The 22,903-nt window shown below is 37.8% G+C and overlaps 1 protein-coding gene across 4 annotated transcripts in view; it reads right to left on the bottom strand.

Moving 5' to 3' along the window:
* Fgf14 (fibroblast growth factor 14) overlaps window positions 1–22,903 on the bottom strand; it is a 594,874-nt gene that overhangs the window by 208,128 nt on the left and 363,843 nt on the right. Inside the window, exon 1 of one of the 4 annotated variants that reach the window (XM_048421999.3) lies at window positions 945–1,541. The exons of the other annotated variants lie outside the window; for them this stretch is intronic. Coding sequence (XP_048277956.1) covers window positions 945–1,137 — 193 coding nt within the window. The 5' untranslated portion in view covers window positions 1,138–1,541. Of the gene's footprint in view, window positions 1–944; window positions 1,542–22,903 lie in introns of those variants that run through there. 4 annotated transcript variants of the gene reach the window in all.

The following is a 22,903-nucleotide window of genomic DNA, read 5'->3' on the forward strand; positions in this document are numbered from 1 at the left end:
CACCCTTTGTAACTCAGTGTGGAGAGGGGCAGATGCCCAGGCTCCATCTCCTGAATAAAGACTGGCATGTTACAGGCTGTAGAAGGTAATGAGGGGCACTAGTAGTTTCTCAAAATAAAATAGTAATTAATATCACACATAGTAAGGGCTCTATTCTGGCCTTCTTTGTGAAGAACTGTTTGTACTTCATATAATTTGCTAACTTAACAGTTAAAGCAGACAAAACAGGAGTACTTTCTTCCCCAACAGGCCCAGTAAGATTCATTCTGAGGGTGACCCTGTTCCTATCCAAAATTTAACTACAGGTCTGGGGGTGATTCAGCACCCCTTGCTAACCAGCTTTCTGTTAGGTCTCTACTAACCTAACCCTTAGTTCACATGTCCCCCATCCCAGTTGCTCACTCCTTTTACATTAGTCCCAGCTGAGGGGCCCTTTCACCAAGGGATGTGAACCAAGGACTTTGCAGGAAACTAAAGAGATCATGTGAAGCCAGAGGCACACCAATTCCTGACATCTCCTATCTGACTGGTGGGGACAATGCTCCTGACTTGAGACACTATGAAAGAGCAGATTCCTGCTTTCTAGAAAGAATACTGTGCTCTGGGAAGCCCCAACGTCTGGAGGAAGAGCGGAAACAAAATTTCTGGAGTCCACTTTGCAGGAGAATCAGAAAGCAAGAGCCAGCTAGGAGATAGCCAATTTGAGGGCTCTGGGCGGGCTGAGTTCCCAGTGACTGGCTACAGGTTGCCTGAGAGCAACCTACGGGTAGATTCACAGCTACCCAGGGAAGGCGCTATGGTGCGCTGGAGGGAGATCAGAGGGTTAGAGAAAGGTTGACAGAAACATGAAAAAAGGAAGGAGTAAGGGGAACCCTAAGCGTTTTATCCAGGCAGTGAAATGCCATCCCAAACAGGCGCACCTCCCCACAGTGACCCACACAGACCTTGGCGCCGTAACCTGCGCTTCTTGAGGCCGAAGATGCGCACTTTGGAGAAGATATCCACCAGGTTGCCATTGCAAAGCCCGCGGTTCTTGCTGGGGCTGCTCCGCCTCCTGCTGGCAGAGGGCCGGTCCCAGTGCTGCTCCCGCGCCTGCCGCTTCTGGCGGATCAAGCCGCTGGCGATGGCCGCGGCCATGGTGGCCCAGCGAATGGGTCCCGGGGAGGGAGGGACAGGAGCAAGGGGAGCCTGGGGCACTGGAGAGGAAAGGGGCGGTGCAGACAGCTGCTCGCCCTGAGAGAAGCAGAGGGAGGGGCGGTCTGGAGGGGCTGGGGACAGAGGTGAGGGTGCTCAGTGCCCACTCGGACCCATCGCCCAGTCTGCTGAGCTTGGACTAGGCGCTTAGATGCGCCCTGGACACAGCAGGGCCAGCCCGGTAAACTGGAGGTCTCGGCTGCTTCGGAATCCAGAGAGCTGTGGCTGTAGGTCACCTCGTGTCGCTGGAGCCCTCTCGGGGTCGCCACCACCACTAGCTCAGCTTTCTTGCCCTGCCCGCCTCCCTGATGAGATGTTGGCAGATCGGAGGGCTTCCTTCCTGGCCACAGAATGGAGGGGCGGAGGACAGGTCGCGGCAGAGCCTCAGCGCATTTGTGGGTCTCCGGGCGCGATGGGCAGGTCTCAGTGCCCAGCTCGAGCTACCCTCGGGCAGGTGCGGCCACAACCGTCTGCTCTCGGCTTCTGCCTGTGATTGTCAAGTGCTTTAGAAATCAGCATCTGGAGAGAGCAATCTTCTCCCCTGTGCTCTCTAATCAAAGCGCTACATTCTTACCCCACTAATCCCCTCCCAACTATGTGGTCCCCCTCCGATGTGTCTTCAGAAAGAAAATAAAAACTATACGCAGTAATGATTTAAAATAATAATTAAAAAAAGAAAGGTAAAATGAATTGCACCGGGTGGGATGGCAAGACGTTGAGCCTGAAGAGGTGGAATTGAAGGAATATCGGTGCGCTTTGACTCAGATGAAACTCGCATGTTTCCGAGGCTGTCACAGCTTAGCTAGGGATTCTAGAGTCCACAGAGAACTCTCAGCAGCAGTTGAAGGGTGAGATGGTTTCTGCTCTCTGATTAATCCCGCCACCATCAAAGCATCCCCACCTCTCGGAGGAGCAGAGAGGAGAGTGAGCCCTGGGGAGGGAGGCACCTCCACTTTTCACCTAGTCACCCAAACTTGTCATACTCTCCCTTTTGCTGCTGTGAAGGGTAAGTTTATCATTTTGAATCAGCAACAATGAGCAAAACGACGGACCAGAGGAGAGGAGACAGATAATCTGTTCTAATGTAGAATGGAAGAAACAGCTTCCACTTCTGCTCCCGGTCTGGTGGAAGAGGAGCTGCCAGCAGCTGCAGAGGTCTTACATAGTGACTGGATTAGGATAACCGCCCGCTAGAATACTGAAGAAGTCTTGGAACAAAGATTAGCATGGGGTCGAGAAATGGTGTCTGCAACAGCACTTGGGATAACAAAAAGCAGCCAGACTGAAGGGCTGCCTTCCTTTGGTTTGCCTGCATGGAACAGCACTGTCAGAGAGCAAAGCCACTCGAGCTGGATCTGAAATTCAAATATAATACTTGATATCTCCGCCCTCCGTTGTCCTGCCTGCGACCTGACAGCGTTCTGCTTTAGATAATTAAACATATGAAGGACCAAGAAAGGAAGGGCAGCTAGAGAGAAGCGCTCCATGCTTTGGACAGTTTGCAGTTGTAGTTTCTACGATGAATTGCAGTGATAGATCCAAGTACTAGAGCTGGACCCTCCCCCACCCATGCATGCACCCTTTGTCTTGCTTATTATCCCAGAAACATAAGGAGAAAGAAATGCAAAAACCCAATTTCTAACCATCCAGTGGAAAACATCCAGGGGAAAAATGTTTCAACAGTCATTGCAGGTTTATACAAGTCTCTAGGGACTACTTAAACTGGAAAGAAAGGCTACAGAACACAGGCAGTGTCTGGAACAGTTTTGAATAAAATTGTACCTTTTCTTTGTCTGGGAAGTTGTCAGAGACTCACTAACAGGCAAATCAGGGAAGTGCAGCCTAGGATGTATTCCAGGGAAGCTGGACTTTGACTCTCCACAACTTACCCATATCTTTCCCTCAACTGCTGTGGGGAGGAACATTTATTTGCTACAATAGAAGTATGTAGATTTGGATCCATTGAAGGTAATATCAGATTTAGGATGATCTCATTTTTTAATATTAAGAGGCATGTTGGAAGCTTATTTCCATCACTTTGCTGTTATATCTATAAATACCACAATTATTAAGAGAAATATTTTAGAGATGCTCTGTAAGAAATTTGCATTATTTTGTCACCCATGAGCTTAAATGGGGAACTGGGGAAAGGGGAAATACCAATTTATTTTGTGTATGTACCTGTGAAGCAATGTCATGACTCATAAAGAAAGAAGGTTGTCTACAGATTGATGAACAATCCTGATAAAATGAGAATAGAAGTATTGGCTTTCCTTTGGTTTAATCGTGGTGGCAGGGATGGGTGGGGGGGCCCTGCTGAGAGCCATTACTGCAAAGAAGCCAGTTGGACATTTAAAAAGTTTTAGTTTGGAATTTCTGAATGACTTCATGATTAAAACAAACAGATTTACATAAAGATTCTTGTAGTGGCATCTTTTTCAGAGAATGAGATGAAATGTGGTATGTAATGACCTTTAAAATTGACTATAACCCCACCAACCATCGTTTTTTGTTTATTGACTTGAATGGGTTAAGCAACTGTGTTTATTGCTTTCTTTCTAAGGTTGTAGTGATTTCTCCCAAATCTCTGATTGGGGGCCTTCTCAAGGATATCGGATTTGGGGCTTCCTAAGTCACCCTCTCTCATTCTTTACCTTTCCACAAGCCCCAGAGAGTTTGAGGTTCAGTACCGCGGAAGGTGGCCCGGGGCCACCCCTTCTTGAAAAAGCAGAGCTTGAGAAGCCCAGAGTATTAAATTCTCTGTAAAGCTCCTCCCTTAAAAGCAAACTCTCTCTCTCTCTCTCTCTCTCTCTCTCTCTCTCTCTCTCTCTCTATTCCCTCTCTTCCTCTCCCTCTCTCTTTCCTGCCCCCTTTTCTCTCATCTCCCTCTCTCCCCTTCCTCCATCCTTTCTTCTTTTCTTCCTTCCTTTCTTTTTTCAGATAGAAAGGAAATTAATCATCACAGCTTCTGCTGACAGTAACAGCACACCTCGAAACCAAAGCTTCCAGCTGTTTGATACCGGAGAACCACCCTGCTTGCTTGCTTGCAATTTTTCAACCCCGACCCCTGGTAATGTGCCTGGAGCAGAGATTTGAGTTGCAGAGTGTATTCCGACAGTAAAATCTATCGAATCTCCAGCAGTCCTTTCTATTCGATGTGCCTTTATATTTTAAAAGAGCTTGAAGCAGGAATGGATAATCAGGGTCTTTTTAGCTCGATCCTGGTATTTGCCTCTTCTCTCTCCCAAAGGCTGCTTGGCTGTTTACAGATAGAGATAAGTGAAAGAAAACGCAAGAGAGCCATCTGCTGTCTTAAGCTGTGATAAAAGGCAGCGCAGAGCTAGAGAGAAACCTGATTTAGGGCAGATGCACAGGAAAGCAAACCTAAGGACCATAGAGACAAGGCTTCTTAGGGTCTCAGAGACACTTCAGAGATACCAATTTCACTTTTAGCCTTATATAAAGCAAAGAGAAAAAATGGAGGGGAGGAAGGAGTGAGGGAAAAGAGGACAGGAGACAAGAGGGGAAGCAAGGGGAGTAGAAGGAAAGGGATGGGAGGGGAGAGGTGAAAGGTAATTTAGAAAGGGGATTTTCTGATTAAACTTTTAGGAGCATGAACTCCAATTTCAAGTGCTCTTGGTTCTTTATTTTGTCTGCAACTTCTTAAGTGTATGATGACCTCCAAAGTCATTTAGTTTTGCATTCAAGTTTTGTATCTTTTAAACATAGATAGCGAAATCTGTTCAATTCTGGCCAAGAACAGACTCTGTCACAATTCCTGGCTATCTTAATGTACCCAAAATGTGTCAGCTATTTAATACCATATCCTAGATCATGAACTCATAGTCTGTGCATTCTTTTGCAATTTCAAAGTTTTTATACCACAGCATATATTTTCAGGTACATTTTTTTCACTTTCCATTAGTCAATATTGAGTGGACTTGTGAACTTTTCTCTATATATCCATGCCTTCAAACTGCTGTTCAAAATGTTATCCTGTCTCTCAGATGTTACAGAATCTATGAGTAGTAAATAATCCTAGCATGTAAAATACCACAGAAACACCAATCTTCTGGAAGGCAATGTTCCATCATTTGCTGTTCTTTAATGTTTCTAGAAGATGCATGATTCTCATTGACTTATCAATCTACATTTATTCTTTTCTCTGCCTGGAAGATCTTAACTGCTGGGTAAATCTTAACTCATCCCTGCGATGTAAAGTATTGGCTAAAATCACAACCTGAGTGAGGCAAATTGACTACTGAATCCTTAAGCATTTTGTTTATACTCAGCATGATTTTGTTCCCACAATCGTCATTACCATTAAGGTTATTATAGGAATTCAATGACGACCTATATATTAAACACTTAAAGTAGTGTCTATCACACATCTGAAATTCAAAAAAATAATAACTATTTATGACCACTGAACTTGTCACCATTAGTTATTCACCTATTTAATTGATTCAGTCCTGATTGAGAGTCAACAAATTTTTATTTAACCCTCATTGAGAGTCAACAAAGTTTTAAATGATAAAGGGAAACAAAGGGAGTCTGGGGTGCTGCACTCAAAACCTTACAGTCTGACATAGGTCTCGGCATAAATGCATTTTCTGAAAAACACAACAGAAAACAACCCCAAATTTCCTCTCTGTTTACCCTACCATGATTTCCAATTAATGTACCAACGCATGTAACTTCCCCAATGTTGACATAGCATGTAACTTCTGTTAACAAAAGAGCAAGGTAGATTACTATATCTACAAAGATGTACAATTGGTATCTCATTGGTATGGCCAACACCGAACTACTATTTTGTTCTTCTTCTTAAACCTTGTCTTTGTTTAGTCTTTCCCATTCCTAGAGAAGCAACTCCTTTCTTGTTCTTCTGGACCAAATCTCTAGAATTATTCTAGGCTCATTCTTTCTGTAAACCCCACATATATTGGTGATGGAACTACTCAACTTATCTTCAAAATACACATACAATATGGTCACACTCTTCATTGTCACTTCAATTCACTCATCATTATACCATGTGGACCACTGAAGAAGTAACCTAATGATTTCCTCAGGATGCACTGGATGTAGCTCAGTGTTACATACCTCAAAACTGTAGCCAAAACACTGGAGGTAAAATTTAGATTATATCACAACTTTGTTCAAAATCTTAGCTTCTGCTTCCCCTCTGCCTTTATTTGTTTCCAGATAGCTTATTCCTCCTTGCTCATCACTTGTGCTCATGGCACAACTTTTATACTCTGTATTCAATCTGATGCTCATCTCCATAGATTTACATGTTTCTTTACAATACTGTCTATAATTACAGTCCTTAAACACAAACAACTTGTTTGTGGATCATTGTTTTATGGATCCATAGAGTATGCACCATTTAAAAAGTCTCTATGGCATCCTTTGTTTATTTGGTCCATTTCTCCCTTTTTATAAGTCTGTAAGGATACAGATTCTGCATTTCTACTTATTGTCACATGCGCACCCTCTCAGTGCTTAGCAAGTAACAATATTTTAAAGAAAGAAATTGGACATGCGTATCGACAGACAGTATCAAGTAAGGTGAACAGTGTGGCGACTTGAAAGCAATTAGCCCTCATAATATCACAGAGAGTGGCACTATTAGCAGGTGTGGGCTTTGTTGGAGTGGATATGGCCTTGTTGGAGGAAATGTGTCACTGTGGGGCGGGCTTTGAGGTTCCCTATGCTTAATATACTGCCCAGTGTCTCAGTTGACTTCCTGTTTCCTGCAAGATGAAGCATCCTCAGCTGTTCCAGCAACATGTCTGCCTGCAAACTGCCATGCACTTCATTATGATGATAAAGGACAGAACCCCGAAACCATAAGTGAGCCACCCCAATTAAATGTCTTCTTTGTAAGAGCAGCCTTGGTCTTGGTGTTTCCTCACAGCAACAAAACCCTAAATAAGACAGAAGTTGGTACCAGGGACTGAGCTATTGCCGTGTTAGGATTGACCATGTTTTTGTTTGGAGTAATTGGACTTTGGGAGTTTGGATTAAAGAGTTAAATATTTAAAGTACTATTTAATGGGCCATACAAGTAGAAGCATGGAAACCTTAAAGCCTTCCCCCAAAGTGACACACTTCCTCCAACAAGGCCACAGTTCCTAATACTGTCACTCACATTGTAGGCCATGTTCTTTCAAACCACCACAATGCCTAGGTGAATTTTTTTCACTTGTTATCTTGTAGGAGAAATGATGTAGAATTCCTCTCTGCATGCTGTGAATATGTTTTTATTGCTTAGTGAATAAAGATGCTTTCTTGGGCCTACAACAGGACAGAATATAGTCAGACTCGAAGAGATATAGTGAGACAATAGGCGGAGTCAGGGAGAAACTATGTAGCTGCCACAGGAGACAGATGCCTGATGCCAAATAGAACCTTACTGATATGCCACAACCATGTGATGATACACAGATTAATAGAAGTGGGTTAATTTAAGATATAAAAGCTATATAGAAATATTCATAAGCTAATAGGCCAAGCAGTGTTTTAATTAATACAGTTTCTGTGTGGTTATTTCAGGTCTGTGTGGCTGGGAACAAACAAGGGGCCTCCACCAACAGAGGAACAAAATGTCTAACCTTCATTTTTCATTTTATCATTGCCACTAATGAGGTCTAAAACAATGAATGGAAAAATCCATCATTATACTGTATACCAAAAAGAGGAGTAGCAGGTTATTGAACAGTGTTATCCTATAGATTATAATACATGTGCTAATGTAACATGGGAAAGTGACATCAGAGAAGCCATAAACATCGCTTATAACCTTGTTAATCCTTTGATCCCATGTATTTTGATTTGATTTTGCATAGTTTTCAGTAAAAAAAAAATACTTCCAGTCTTTTATCTTTTTGTGACTGTTTTAATTTACTTCCTATGGTTCAGAATTGAGAGACTCATAGAGTATAAATAAGTAAATATTCTGCAAATATTTTCCAAGAATGTACTTGGCAAACATTATACTGTGAATAACTCACTCCATATATGACATGCCTGATTTTGTGTTCGTCACTTTTCAAATTCTTAAGCATTTCTTAAATTGTGAGCAAAATAGGATACAGCATTTCTTTTTCATGATCAAATCAATGTCAACTAATTCTGGGTAAGGTGGACCAGGGTTATAAATGATATATTGGAATTTGTTTTTATATTCCTAATTAATAAGTTTGACATGAAAAGTTTGAGAGATTTCTTCTGGAAATGTAGAAACTATAGATTTATGTTTCGACATATTAGAAAATTCATCAACAAGTAGTATTAATATATACTTGGTGTTAATTTTAAACTACTTTATTAAAAATGGATGTTTATCTCTTTGTAACAAAGTACAAAATCACATTTTTTCCCTTATTTTAGATTCAAAGAATACAGAATTTTTGTTCCTTATTTTAGATTCAAAGAATAAAATGTAAAACCTGTCAAAAAATTTTTGTTTCAAAGAAATAATCTGTAACATTATTGATATAACAGTTATATCAGCTAAAGTTGCTAGATACATTCATTGCACGTAGGTAAGAGATTTCCTTCTATTAAAATAATCTGTAAGGAAGATTTGTTGTTGCTTAATATTTTGATTAAATAAAGAAAAAAGAAAAATATTGGTGCTCAAAACCTGTGAACATTTTCCCTATGGAAGGAACACCATATTGATAATAGCAGATGGTTAATTTTATGACTCTAGTGCATTTTTAAACTTTCATTAATAACTTTGAAAAATCATCCACAGTAGCACCTATTTTTTATATTAAAGTGATTTTAAAATGTGCATAGCATTCATCTCAGAACTTGAATTGCTGGCTCTCCTCTCCTTCCTAATCACTGGTACAGATACTAATGTTACCAATTTTAAATGATAGATTATTGGATTTCAAAAATTGGTTAATGTCTCAACAGAAAAATAGTTACTTTCACAAAATATAAATGTATATATATATATATATCCTCAAATATAAATAATATGTTCATAAGATAAGCTTTTCTTTGTATTCATTATTAAAACTAGCTTATATTCATTAATAGTACAATAGCCACATTCATAGCAATTCAGTATTCTAGATAGACATTGCGCCATTTACATTTATCATATTTTGGTGAAATATACCCCAACACCTTCATAGACATACATATCTACACACTAAAGCATACAAGTAAATTTCTAACACTTTCAAGATAATTATGAAGCATTAGTGACTGCTGGAAACAATGATCTTCAAACTTTCTGTTCCATACTAATGAGTATGTTTCTGTTATCAATTCGAGAATGAGGTATTATTTTTAAAACTGAAATATATAAGAAACTCAAAAAGTACAGTAGGGAAACTCCAAATAATTTGCTATAAGGTGAGAATATTATATGAATAGATATTTCTCAGAAGAAATACACAATAAGTGTGAATCAATGCTTACCAGGGAAATACATGATATTTACATAATATGTGATCTCAGCAAAGACAGAATGACCTCTATCAAAACATCGAACCAATACTGGTAATAGTGTTGGAAAATGGAACTTGGATGTACACAACACCAGTGCAGCCATTTAGAGAACAGCATAAAAGCTTCTAAAAGTGATATATCATGCCATTCAGCCACCCAAATGTTTTGTTTATACACGAAAGAAATTAAATAAACACATCAAAAACGTAACTGCACTTCCATGTTCATTGGGTATTATTCATACTAATCACTAAACAGTGGAAAACTTACACTAAAAAGTGCCATATGCACTTTTATCTGGGGAAGAATAGATAAATCACACACACACACACACACACACACACACACACACACGTGTGTACAATATAGGATATCAAGCCATCTAAAGTAAAATCCTGTCGTTTGTGACACAATGAATGGAACCTGAAGACAATGTGTTAATGGAAATAAGTAAAGCACAGAAAGAAATAATGTATACTCTCAAACATCTATGAAAGCTAAAATTCTCATCTGCAAAGAAGGAAGCACTCTACAGCATGGTAGAGTAATTATAAGCTGTAACAGTCTGTTTTATTCTTTAGAGAGAACCGAAGAGAGGTCAAGAGCTCCAAACACAGAAAAATCGCAAGTGCAAAAAGAAGGCAAGGATGCTGATTATGCTGACCAGATCATTAAACACTGTCTACATATAGTGTATTATTATTGTGCCCCACAAGTGTGTATAAATAGTCTGACAATAAAAAAGAAACGTATCTTCTGAAGCTAATGCTTAAGTGGAAAATAGTAGTAAATTAGATGTGTAAAGCTCTAATTTTTTTTAATTTTAACTAAGACTATGCCTCTAGATTTATAAAACATGTAAATAATGCTTCTGCTGTAGTTTGTGAAGAACATGTCATGATCCCAGCTTTACAGTAGGGAGAATTCAATGATGTTAAATGATCATCAAATCTGCTCTGTTGGAAAGTCACAGAGCAGAAGCATTTGTTTTCTCTCCTGTGGAATCTGTCATCCCGAAGTCAGCTATCTGAAATCAAACCATCTGCCATAGAATCAAGTACAGAACTGGGACTTCTATCTAGAAACTTAGTACTCCTGGCACTCTTGTTAATGGCATTATGAATATGTGACACCTTCCGAATTTTATATGAAAACCCTCATGTGTATTTTCATAGTATCTGATTCACAGATTTTATTTATCAAAAATAAGAACCCTTAATTCCTAAGGGGAGGGGATTAAGAAAAACGAACACATGGCATCTAATGCTATGTTTTCTCACTCTGAAAGTGAAACATATTCATTGAGAGAAAATGTATCATTTAATTATAAATTCAAAATCTCCTAATCTCAGCAATATAAACTTTTTATGAGAATTTTTCTAGTATTTCTAATAGTGATCTCAAACTTTTTATAACCTGATTTTTGACACAATTTAACATCTAAGAATTTACAGTTGAGGTAAAAAAAAATACGGAGTATAAGATCATACCCTTAAGGACATAATCTGGAAGTCTATGGAGGACTAGTGTTTTATACAGACTAAAATCTCTGTTACTCGAAGATTCTTTTCCCCTAAGTAACATTTTATCTGCTCTAATATCTAGAACTAATTCTTATCTTAGTGAACAGTGCTTCAGGAAATCTAACTAAATACCAAATGCCTCAGGACTCTGGTAAAGTTACTATTAATCCATTTTGATCTTGCTAGCTCCTTCTGAAATATAGCTTTCAAATACAGTGTGAAAATAGTTTTCAAAGTACATGCACTCAGGAAGTGTTAAAATCATGAAATGATTGATTCCTTATTCCTAATTCTAGTTGCTACCTTGTTTCAAGCACTCAAAAACAATCAAAAACAAAAATCTATCCCTAAATCCCATCTCCATACTTTTGTAAAAAATTTTATTTTAATTTTATTTTTAAGTAAATATATATGTGTATATGTCTGTTTGAGAGTATGAGCACATGAAAGCAGTTGCCCATGGGGACCAGAAGAGGGAATCTGATCTCCTGGAGCTGGAATTCCAAGAGATGGTGAGCTGTTTATCATAGCTGATGAGAACCAAAGAGCAACATGTGCTTTTAACCAGGGAGTTCTCTCTCTTTTTTTTTAGTAACCTACAGTGTAACTTTCCCATAAGATCTGTAAAAGGAGACTCACAGTCTTAGCTGCTTATACAATAATGTAATTATTTTCTTAGTGTCCTGGGAGGTAAGAGTACCAATTCAGTTTTACTGGCTAAATCAAGATATTGGCCATGATTTTTGAATGTCCTGAGGAGAACTGATGTGTTCTTGCTTTCTGGGGAAAAAAATCCTCTTAAGAGCATCATTATTCTGTGTCTCATGGACCATTGTTCTTATCACTTCAACTTCTTGAACTGATACATCCCCATACAGTTGATTTGATCCTATTGCCTCTTTCATTATGAGAACATTCATGGATTCATTTGGCTTGCACACTCAACCCAGAATCCCTATCTTAAGACATTTAACACAGTCACATTTACAAAGTTCATACAGTTATCATGACCATAGGTTTCAGGGGAAAAGGTGTGTACAAATTTGAGAGGCTGTTATCCAGTCTATCACAGCTACCCTCTACATCTCATATGGGAACATATAACCTGCCCTAGCACTATAAAGTCACTGACCCAATCCACTACCATAAACAGTTCCAGAGTACCTCTGTCACCAGTAACTTTTAAAATTAAGTTCGTTTTTTTTGTGTGTGTCTACTTAATTATTTGTTTAAACAACAGCTATTCATTTGATTGAATCTCTAACTACTGTCTTCTCTTATCTTTCTGAGTGATCTACTCTCTGCCCAGAATGTCTTGTCATCATTTGCTGTAACCTCTTTGGTAATATCTGCTCACTGGAATAATTTTGGATTTTAATTATTACATCTTTCAGAATAAAAAGACAAAGAGAGCAGGACACAGCAATTCTTCACTGTTGTGGAAACAGAAGCATCATGCTCTCCTGTGGATTATGAGAACACACTTTTCTGAGCTCTACAGAAATTAATCCACGGAGAATTTAATTTCTTGAATTTATAACAGGATTTTCATGAGATTTAGGGCTATAGAATTGAGCTAAATAAAACTAAAGGTAAATACAATGCTCTACAAAATGAGATTTGGGGCCTAAGGCTATCACCAAATGAAAGATATCGATTCTGAATATCTTTTCCCCCCTTTCCATATTCATTTCTTTTTAATGTAGCTTTAGGGATGCTAGGTAGTAGACAATTAGCCTTCCTCCTCAGAAATTTAGACTGTATCTTAGGTAATAATTTGCTATAACTAGTTAGACTTGAAGACAAATGAAACTTACCATTTGAGAGAATGATAAAGGAACAAGAGTTATTTCCTAGATTGTGCAAGCATGTTTGCATACCTGTGTGTGTGCATATGTATGTGTGTGTGTATTTATTCACATGAATGCATCCAAGTGTGTGTGTATACAATCAGAATGGAGGTAAGCTGTAGAAACCTTGTAATTTTATGTGAATAACACTACAGGAGACCTTAAATAAAATAAAAGAAAAAGCAACCGATTGTGTGATGGTTTGAAAAAAAATGGTCCAAAAGAGAGTGGCACTATCAGGAGGTGTAACTTGGTTGGAGTAGTTTTGGCTTAGTAGGAGGAAATGTGTTACTGCAGGGATGAGCTCTGAGGTCTCCTATGCTCAAGATACTCAGTGTGGTAGACACATTTCCTGTTTTCTGTGGATCAAGAGGCAAGTCTCTCAGATTCTTCTCCAACACCATGACTGCCTACATGCCTCCCTGTCCTGCCATGATGATAATAGATTAAACCTCTGAAACTTTAAGCCACCCCAGTTAAATTTATAAGAGTTACCATGGTCGTAGTGTCCTTCACAGTAACAGAACCCCTATCTAAGACAGATTTCTCAAAGAAGTCCATTTTTAACATTTATCTTGCTCACCTGTACCTACATCTCTGGCTCTTTGTTTGCTGTTCTTTATTTGTTCTTTAGAGATCCACAAATATCTGAACTTGGCTTCCATAGATACCAGTAACAAAGAGGCCTTTGTCTGTGAGTTGGAAATAGCAGTCACTTTTTTTCTAGTTTTCATTCATATATATATATTATGCATGCATAACATATTTGAAATCATAGGCATCTTAGAATATAGATCTCTCCCAGCCAACAGGAGTAAGATGTTCAAACAGAGCATTTCTTCAAGATGTCTCATGGATTTGGTTCAACTTGACTGCACCCCACTTGTGTTCTCTTCTTCATGAAATGGGCTTAGTGATGCTCTCAAGACATTCAGTTCTGGCAGGGCCAGTTTCAGACTGATGTCTGAATGTCAGGAACATTTTACTACAAACAGGAAACAGTAGCATAACATCCTTTCCACAGCTAGGTTTAGAACTTAGTTATATTTAACTAGTAGTCAGGGAAGAACTCAGAAATAAGGGTCTTAATTTCAAAGCCCTCCAGGTCTAACTTTCATGACTATCTTTTGTCTTTTTAAACATTCCAAAAGGTTTTTCTTACCCTTTGTCACTACACTCAGGCCCACCAATGAGTGCTCAGCTCTTCTGTCTCTGAGGATATTTTTCTGGTCCCAAATGCTCCCAGCCTCTCCTGCTCAGAGCTCCCCACTGTGGTGCCTCTGCTTTCCTGGGCCTGGGACACCTTGTGCATAGTTCATTTTTTGCCACCACTGGAAGGAAGAAAATAATGCTAAGCTGAAGTGTTGGACTTAGATTCCTATGATTCTCCATCTGCAAGTAAAACCTACAGGCTCTTAATCCCATTGTCTTTTCTTATCTCAAGGAATAGAATTCATTTTCAAAAGCCCAACAAAGCAATAGGCCTTTAGGAGATATATATTTAATAATAAATCTTCTCTTAAATAATGTGGTCATACTATCCAGTTACTAAGAGAAACTCAAAAGGTAGCAACTTGGGGAGAATTTAGCCATGCGGTAGGGTACCTTAAGTGTAAGAGAAAGTAGAGATGTCATTGTCCCAATGGATTCCATAATATTTTAGTATTATCACGACGGATAGAAAGGTGGGAAATGACACACAAAAATGAGCTTTCTGCTTCATTGATAGTAAGTCTGAATGTAAAATCAAATCTCATTACCAAATCATAAAAATAATAATTGAGAGACTTTTTACAACTAAAATTATTGAGAGCTAATAAAAGATGCAAATAATATAAAAACCAAAATATCCTAAACTTGTGTGTTCTTGTGTTAGTGTGCATGTGTTTTTATATTTTTAATGCTTTTAAAAAACAGAAAAATCATCATGTATCTTAATTTCATTTTTTTTTAAATTTTAGTAATTTAAGGCACTGAATTGAAATCTTAATTTGTTGCATTACAGTATCCTTCCCTATTTAAAAATGAGAACAGGAATCACTTTGGGGATGATGTGGCCCAACAGGCTAATCTTTTTTTTCCAGCTGATTTCTTTATATTTAACAAAATTTAAAATTTTTATTTTATTTTTTTTAAAAGCAAGCTATCTTTTTTATTTTACATACCAGTCCCAATTTCCACTGTTTTCCCTTATCTCATTCCCTCCACCTTCTCCCACCAACCCCCATTCACTCGTCAGAGAGAGTAAGTCATATTGCTGTGGGGAAGCTCCAAGGCCGTCCGGACTATATCTTGGCTATGCAAGGTATACACGCAAAGAGAATGAATTTCCCAAAAGCCAGTACAAGCAGTAGGGATAAATCCTGGTGCCACTGTCAGTGGCCCCACAGTCTGCCCCAGCTGTACAACTGTCACCCTCATTCAGAGGGTCTAGTTTGGTCCCATGCTAGTTCCTTTCCTGTCCAGCTAGAGTTGGTGAGCTCCTATTAGCTCAGGTAAACTGTTTCAGTGTGTGTCCCCATCTTGGTCTTGACCTCTTTGTTCATATTCTCACTCCTCCCACACTTCAACTGGACTTTGGGAGCTCAGCCCAGTGCTCTGCTGCTGGTCTCTGCCTCTGTTTTCATCAGTTGCTGGATGAAGGTTGTATGGTATCATTTAAGATATTCATCACTCTGACTACAGGGCAAGGTCAGTTCAGTCACCCTCTACTCTTAGGATGTAGAGGATGACAAGGAGTCATCCTTGTGGATTCCTAGGAATTTCTCCAGTGTCAGGTTTCTTGTTATCCCATAAAGGTTCTCTCAATCAAAATATCTCTTTCCTTGTTCTCATCTCTGTCCTTCTTCCATCTTTACTATCTCATTTCCTCAGGTTCTCCTCCCTGCTCCCTTTCTCTCTTCTTGTTTCCCTTCGGCCCTCTCTTCTCCCCCACCACCATGCTTCCAATTTTGTCAGGCGATCTTGTCTATTTCCTTTTTCCAGGTGGATCTATACATGTTTCTTTTAGGGTTAACCTTGTTACTTAGCTATAGGCTCATTATCTTTTGCTTTACAACTCATATTCACTTATGAGTATATACCATGTTCATCTTTCTGGGTCTGGGTTGCCTCACTCAGGGTGGTTTTGTCTTGTTCCATCCATTTGCATGCAAATTTCAAGTTGTCATTGTTTTTTTACCACTGAGTAGTACTCCATTGTGCAAATGTACCACATTTTCTTTATCCATTCTTTGGTTGAAGGGCATCTAGGCTGTTTCCAAGTTCTGGCTATTACAAGCAATGCTGCTGTGAACATAGTAGAACAAATGTCCTTGTAGCATGATTGAGCATCCTTTGGGTGTTTGCCCAAGAGTAGTATTGCTGGGTCCTGAAATAGGTTGATTCCCAATTTTCTGAGAAACTATTATACTGTTTTCTAGAGTGGTTGTACATGTTTGCATTCCCACCAGAAATGGAAGAGTGTTCCCCTTTCTTCACATCCTCTCCAGCTTAAGCTATCATTGGTGGGTTTTTTTTTTTTGAGACAAGATGCCTGTCCCAGAACTAGCTCTTATAGACCAGCTGGCCTCAAACTCCCAGAGATCCACCTGCTTCTGCATCCCAAGTGCTGGGATTAAAGGCATGCGCCACCACTGCCTGGCTCATTGGTGTTTTTAAGTTTAGCTATTCTGACTGGTATACCATGGTACCTCAGAATCATTTTGATTTGCATTTCCCTTAAGTGTCTTCCACTTATTTCAATTTTTTTTGTTGAGAATTCTCTGTTTAGTTCTGTACCCTATGTTTTATTGGGTTATTTGATGTCTTGATGTCTAATTTCTTGATTTCTTCATATATTTTGTTGATCAGTCCTCTGTCTGATGTGGAATTGGTGAAGATCTTTTCCTATTCCAAAACCACACAAAGACTTAACAAAGAAACAGAATTACAGACCAATCTCACTCATGAACATAGAGGCAAAAATATTCAAAAAGTATTGGCAAAACAAATTTAAGGACACATCAAAAATCATCCAACACGATCAATTCGGCTTTACCCTAGAGATGAAGGGATGGTTCAACATATGAAAATCTATAAATGTAATCCACCATATAAATAAACTGAAAGAAAAAACATATAATCATCTCATTAGATGCTGAAAGAGCATTTGGCAAAATCCAACACCCCTACATGATAAAGATCATGGTGACATCAGGGATACAAGAAACATGTTTAAACATAATAAGAGCAATATACAGCTAACATCAAATTAAATGGAGAGAAACTCAAAACAATTCCACTAAAATCAGGACCAAGACAAGACTGTCCACTTTCTCCATATTTATTCAACGTAGTTCTTGAAGTTCTGGCTAGAGCAATACCACAACAAAAGGAGATCAAAGAGATTCATATTGGAAAATAAGAAATCAAACTTTCAATATTTGCAGATGATATGATAATATACATAAGTGACCCCAAAAACTCTACCATGGAACTCCTACAGCTAATAAATACTTTCAGTAATGTGGCAAGATACAAAATCAACTTTAAAAAAATCAGTAGCCCTCCTATATACAAATGATAAAGAAGCTGAGAAAGGAATCAGAGAAACATCACCCTTCACAATAGCTACAAATAACATAAAATTTCCTGGGGTAATGGTAACACTAACCTAAAAAGTGAAAGACCTGTTTGACAGAAACTTTAAGTCTTTGAAGAAAGAAATGGAAGAAGATACCAGAAAATGGAAAGATCTCACATGTTCTTATATAGGTAGGATCAATATAATAAATATGGCAATCTTACCATAAGCAATCTATAGATTCAATGCAATCCTCATCAAAATTCTAACACAATTCTTCGCAGACCTTTAAAGAACAATACTCAACTTCATACGGAAAACACAAAACAAAACAAAACAAAAAACCAGGATATCCAAAACAATCCTGAATAGTAAAGGAACTTCTGGAGGCATCACCTTCTCTGTCATCAAGCTCCATTATTGTCATAAAAAAAGAGAGGTGGCACAATGAAGCTGGATCAAAGACCCAAATATTAATCCTCACACCAATGAGCACCTGACTATTGACAAAGAACCTAAATGTATTCAATGGAAAGAAGAAAGTATCTTGGCATAACTGCATGTCAACATGTAGAATAATACAAATAGACCCATATCTATCCCCATGCACGAAATTCAAGTCCAAATAGATTAAAGATCTCAATATAAATCCAACCACACTGAACCTGATAGAAGAGAAAGTGAGAAATAACCTTCAATGAATGTGCGCAGGAGACCACTTCCTAAATATAACTGCAGTAGCACAGACACTGAGAGCAACAATAAATAAATGGAATGTCTTGAAACTTAGAAGCTTCTGTAAAGTGAGGGCCTCAGTAAATAAAACAAAAAGCCAGCTTAATCTTACTAATCCACAAATGTGAATGTTCAGGGTGACTAATTTGTTAAGATTACAAAGCTGACTGAAAACAGTCAGGGGCCTAAATTCTACCTGGCTGATATCCTGTGTCTACTTATGCTTCCCTGTCACAACTCCATACTTCTCAGGAGACTTTGACTGCACTGAGGCAGAGTTGCTTTTGTAAGTTCCCCAGAGAACTTCTAGATCATGGCTATCCTGCCATTCTTTTAAAACTTGAACCATTTCAGTTTTTTGCATCTGTTATTTGTAAAGTAACCCTCTCAATCAATATTGTCATGCAAAGATAATTTTTATAATGACAAACATCTTATTTATATATCTTCCTGTTGCTCACCCATTCATCAATTCATTCAGTTATATAATGTAATGAATATTGCTTTCCAATCTCTGGACAGTAAGAAAATAATGTAGAGGGTAGTTACATGAGACGTAATGGCAGGCGATCATCCTGTAAAGATGCCACTTCTACCTGCTGCAGCCCAAGAAAGATCTCAGAGAAACAAAACCAAATGGAATTAAGATTCAATAGATGAGAGAAAATTTCAAGATGAACAAAGGAGGATGAAAACTTTAAGTATAAATCTCAAAAAATGAAATGCCAAGTTATGTCACACACAGTTTTCTAAAATAAAAGCAAGCTGAGTAAATTGGGAGCATGGGGACCTTGGGAGAGGGTTGAAGGGGAGGAGAGAGGCAGGGAGTGGAAGAGAAAAATGTAGAGTTCAATAAAAATAAAAAATTAAAAAAGCATATAATAGTTCATGAAATACCTACCAATGTTCTTATGTAAGTCAGGAAAGAGGTTCGCTTGAGTCCTAATGTCATGCAGTCTCACTGTTCTCAGAATGACATTCCACCATACATTTCTTCTAATATTTGAAATACATTCATTGCATTTAAATGTAAAAAATCTAAGTCATGTGCATATATACATACACACTAATTATAATTATATATATTAACAAAACAAAGATGGAGGGAAAGTATAAATTGTGTTTATCAGTAGGTAGTAAACTATAGCTTTCTCTATTTTTTATTATTTGTATGTTTCCCCTTATTCTTGAAAGGAATATTTCTGCCTATATAATCATAAATATTGACCTTTTAAAACAAAGGGGTTGATTTACAAGAGTCGGAAGAGGGTAGCTGATGCATAAAGAAGTTGAGCATACTCACAGCTGATGAGAAATCCTAAAATTTATATAATAGTATTACCCACTTAATGTAAGACAGTATTCCACCTATATGGTATCAAAAGCTTTGCACTGAGAATTCTTAAACATCAGAATCCTCCCTTTTCCCTTTCTGCCTTCACAGATGTAAAAATTACTGTTTCAACAAACTAGGTCTTTAAAATTAACTAAAGGAAAAAGAACACATCAAGATAGATTTTATCCTTAAAAAATCACAATTATTTAAGAGAATCTTCAGACTGACTATGTATAAATATGAGCAATATAATTTATGGGTTGGAAGTATTTACAAGGCCTTATATCAGAAAGTGCAAAATTAATTTCCTGTGATAAAATATTACTCTCCATATAGCTGTATCTCAGCTCATAGGTAGATAAGTTCCATTTTATTTCTGTCGCACCTATGTCGCCATTTGGTACAAGTGCTTTATTGACAAATATAGAAATAAACTTATATTACATTAGTAATATTCTTTGTGTGGTTAGACAAGTATTTGGTCATTTTCTTTCACCTTGGAAGGAAGGAGCCACTTGCTGAGTGTTCCTCTTCCTTTCTTGGTTAATGATCACAGCACTTTCCTTGCTTCATAGAAACAAAGTATTTTATATGACAGCACTTTTTTACATTCTGCATAAAATAAAATACACATATCCAAAGAATTAAGCCAATATTGCTAAACCCTTTGAGTCTGTCAAAGGCAGTTGTAGTGGCATCTACATAGAATCCCTGACACTTTTGTTAAATTTACATAGTTCTGCTTTGTTCCAGAAGCTAAATGAAGACTGACCAGATTGCCATCTGAATACTCCAAAGATTTAATACCAGACAGATTCACCCTTCCCATTTTTCAGATTGTTTGACTTGTACAATTCCATTTACAAAACAGTGCCCAATCTTTGATTTTCCAGAAGGTCCTATCATTTTTCCCATTCCTTTACAACAAACTATTTTCACTGATCCACATGAATAGCTTTAAATATTTTTCTTCTGAAAACCATATTCTGTTAATTCTAGCCTTCTGTTTTCTGAGTTTTTCAATGTCTGTCATTGATCCACCAGTTATAGCTGTCATCAAGTACATACAAAATTTGCCAGTCTTTCCCACTAGTTTCTGGCATTCAAATGAGTTTCCTTTTGCCTTCCAAGCTTTGACTCGCCTTTAAGTACCCAGGTATTTATGTGCATCCTCAGAAAGTCCTTCTCTTTTCCTCTAGGCTCTCTTCACTGACAATTCAATCAGTAGTTTACATTTTATTTCTTGGGCATTCCAGAATCCACATTTATATATTCACAATCACTAAGCTATCAAATTTACTTATGGCCATCTTAAAAACTCAGGACTCTGCTGCCTTCTCACCTCTTGTACCCTGTCTGAAAGACAATGGAGATTTTCAGCTCCACTGACTCAGGGACTTTGTTTCCTGCCCTGCTGATTACAATATCCCTCAGGGCATAGAATCATGCTCAGCCTCCAGAAGAAATGGAAATAAAGAGATACAGGAAATAAGACTGTGAAAGGCTAAAGTCACCTGGATATGCGTTATAGCAGAAATACATGCGTCAGAGACAAGTGGGATATGGATTCTGGGGTCATCGTGGTACCAAGCACCTGAAACACTACTGAACCACTCTGGATTTACCCTATTTTGCCGTCAAGTTTCTTTTCATCATTTACTATTATTATTAGTTTATTTTTTGAGTTCAGAATACATACACCTTTCTATGCCTTTGTGTTTCTAGTGTAAAAGCTTTAGAAGATGCATGTTAAGATATCATATAAATAATTGACGGTATCACATGATTAAAAGAATTTTATGGTAAAATATATTTTCATATGTTAATTTGTAACCTAGCTCTACAATTCCTGCCCCCAGTATGTGAAAAACAAAATTCTTTAATGGAAAACAATCTACCCTTACTTTGAGCCTAATGAAAGAGAGCTGTGTAGCTCTTTTTCTTTTGCGTCTTAAAAGGAAATCACAAGAACGTAAAATAAGATTGAACTTATGGCTCTAAGGCCACATGCAAAATGCTGGAAGCAAGTATTCTGAAGTGAAAGAGTTATTTGTTCCTTCCCCTGTTTGTTCACCTTCCCTTTATAACCATTAAAACTTAATTTTTAAAAATAAAGATAGTTTGAAGAATTCCAGGTGTAAGAAACAAGTTCTAAAATCCTAAGGCCATGACTATTTATGTGTGTGTGTGTGTGTGTGTGTGTGTGTGTGTGTGTGTGTGTGTGTGTTTGCTTGCTTGTTTTGAACTCAGCATTTAACATAAGTTTACAACAATAGAGAAGAGAAAACCTTGGTTGGATAATTGAACTCCAGTTTGGTGAAGAGACAATAGAAACTATAGTGCCACAAGAAACTCTACACTTCTCTCTATTGTCTCACTTCATTTTGTTTAGAAATGTTCTTAGCTACACATTCCCAACCTCCATCTCTCCCATCTAGTCACATATTGAAGTGGCCTGGTTACTTTCAGTGTATCAATGATATTATATGCAGTTTTCTATTCTCTTAAAATCTGAGTTATTTTCAACAACTCCTAACATGTCTAGACAACAACTACCTTACCATGAACCAACATTATCCATACTCTTTTTCCTGGACAGTTTGAATTTTTGCAGTCAGATCTCATCCTCTGCCCACTACTCACTTTTCTCTGTTAAAAGAGAAAATATTTGAGCATCAATAAATAAAAAATCCTTTGTGAATACATATTTATTGAATTAGATTAAACTAATGTAACTAATGTCACATTGGTATATTTTCATAGTATATAGTTTATATATTCTTTTGATTTTTGTAACCAATGTTAGTATTGAATAATAGTCCAAATATAGTTATCTTTATATACAAAAAATATGCAATACATGTATATAAAATTTGATACACATTTTTAAACTTTTGCTCATGAGGATAATTTGGTCAATTATGACCCACATATTCTGATGTTTCTGTAAGATCATAGTGTCATTGAAAAATTCCTAAAGTCTGATAGCACTCTGACTGTTGTAGCCTCTCAATAAAAGGCACATATCATATGCCTTCTATGATGCTGGTGTAGACAAGCTATAATATACAATATATAGGTAAATTGCCATATTCTATTTGAGCTCACTGAGAGCTCAATTGGGGTCTTTTGTTTCAGATACAAGCATGTTTATCTCAAAGTGTCCTCTAAGGCACCTCTAATATCTGGAGATAGACTGCCCACCAAGTCTGTGATAGGGAGG

This window comes from Myodes glareolus, chromosome 12 (assembly GCF_982192425.1).
Source record: "Myodes glareolus chromosome 12, mMyoGla1.1, whole genome shotgun sequence".
Taxonomy (NCBI): Eukaryota; Metazoa; Chordata; class Mammalia; order Rodentia; family Cricetidae; genus Myodes; species Myodes glareolus.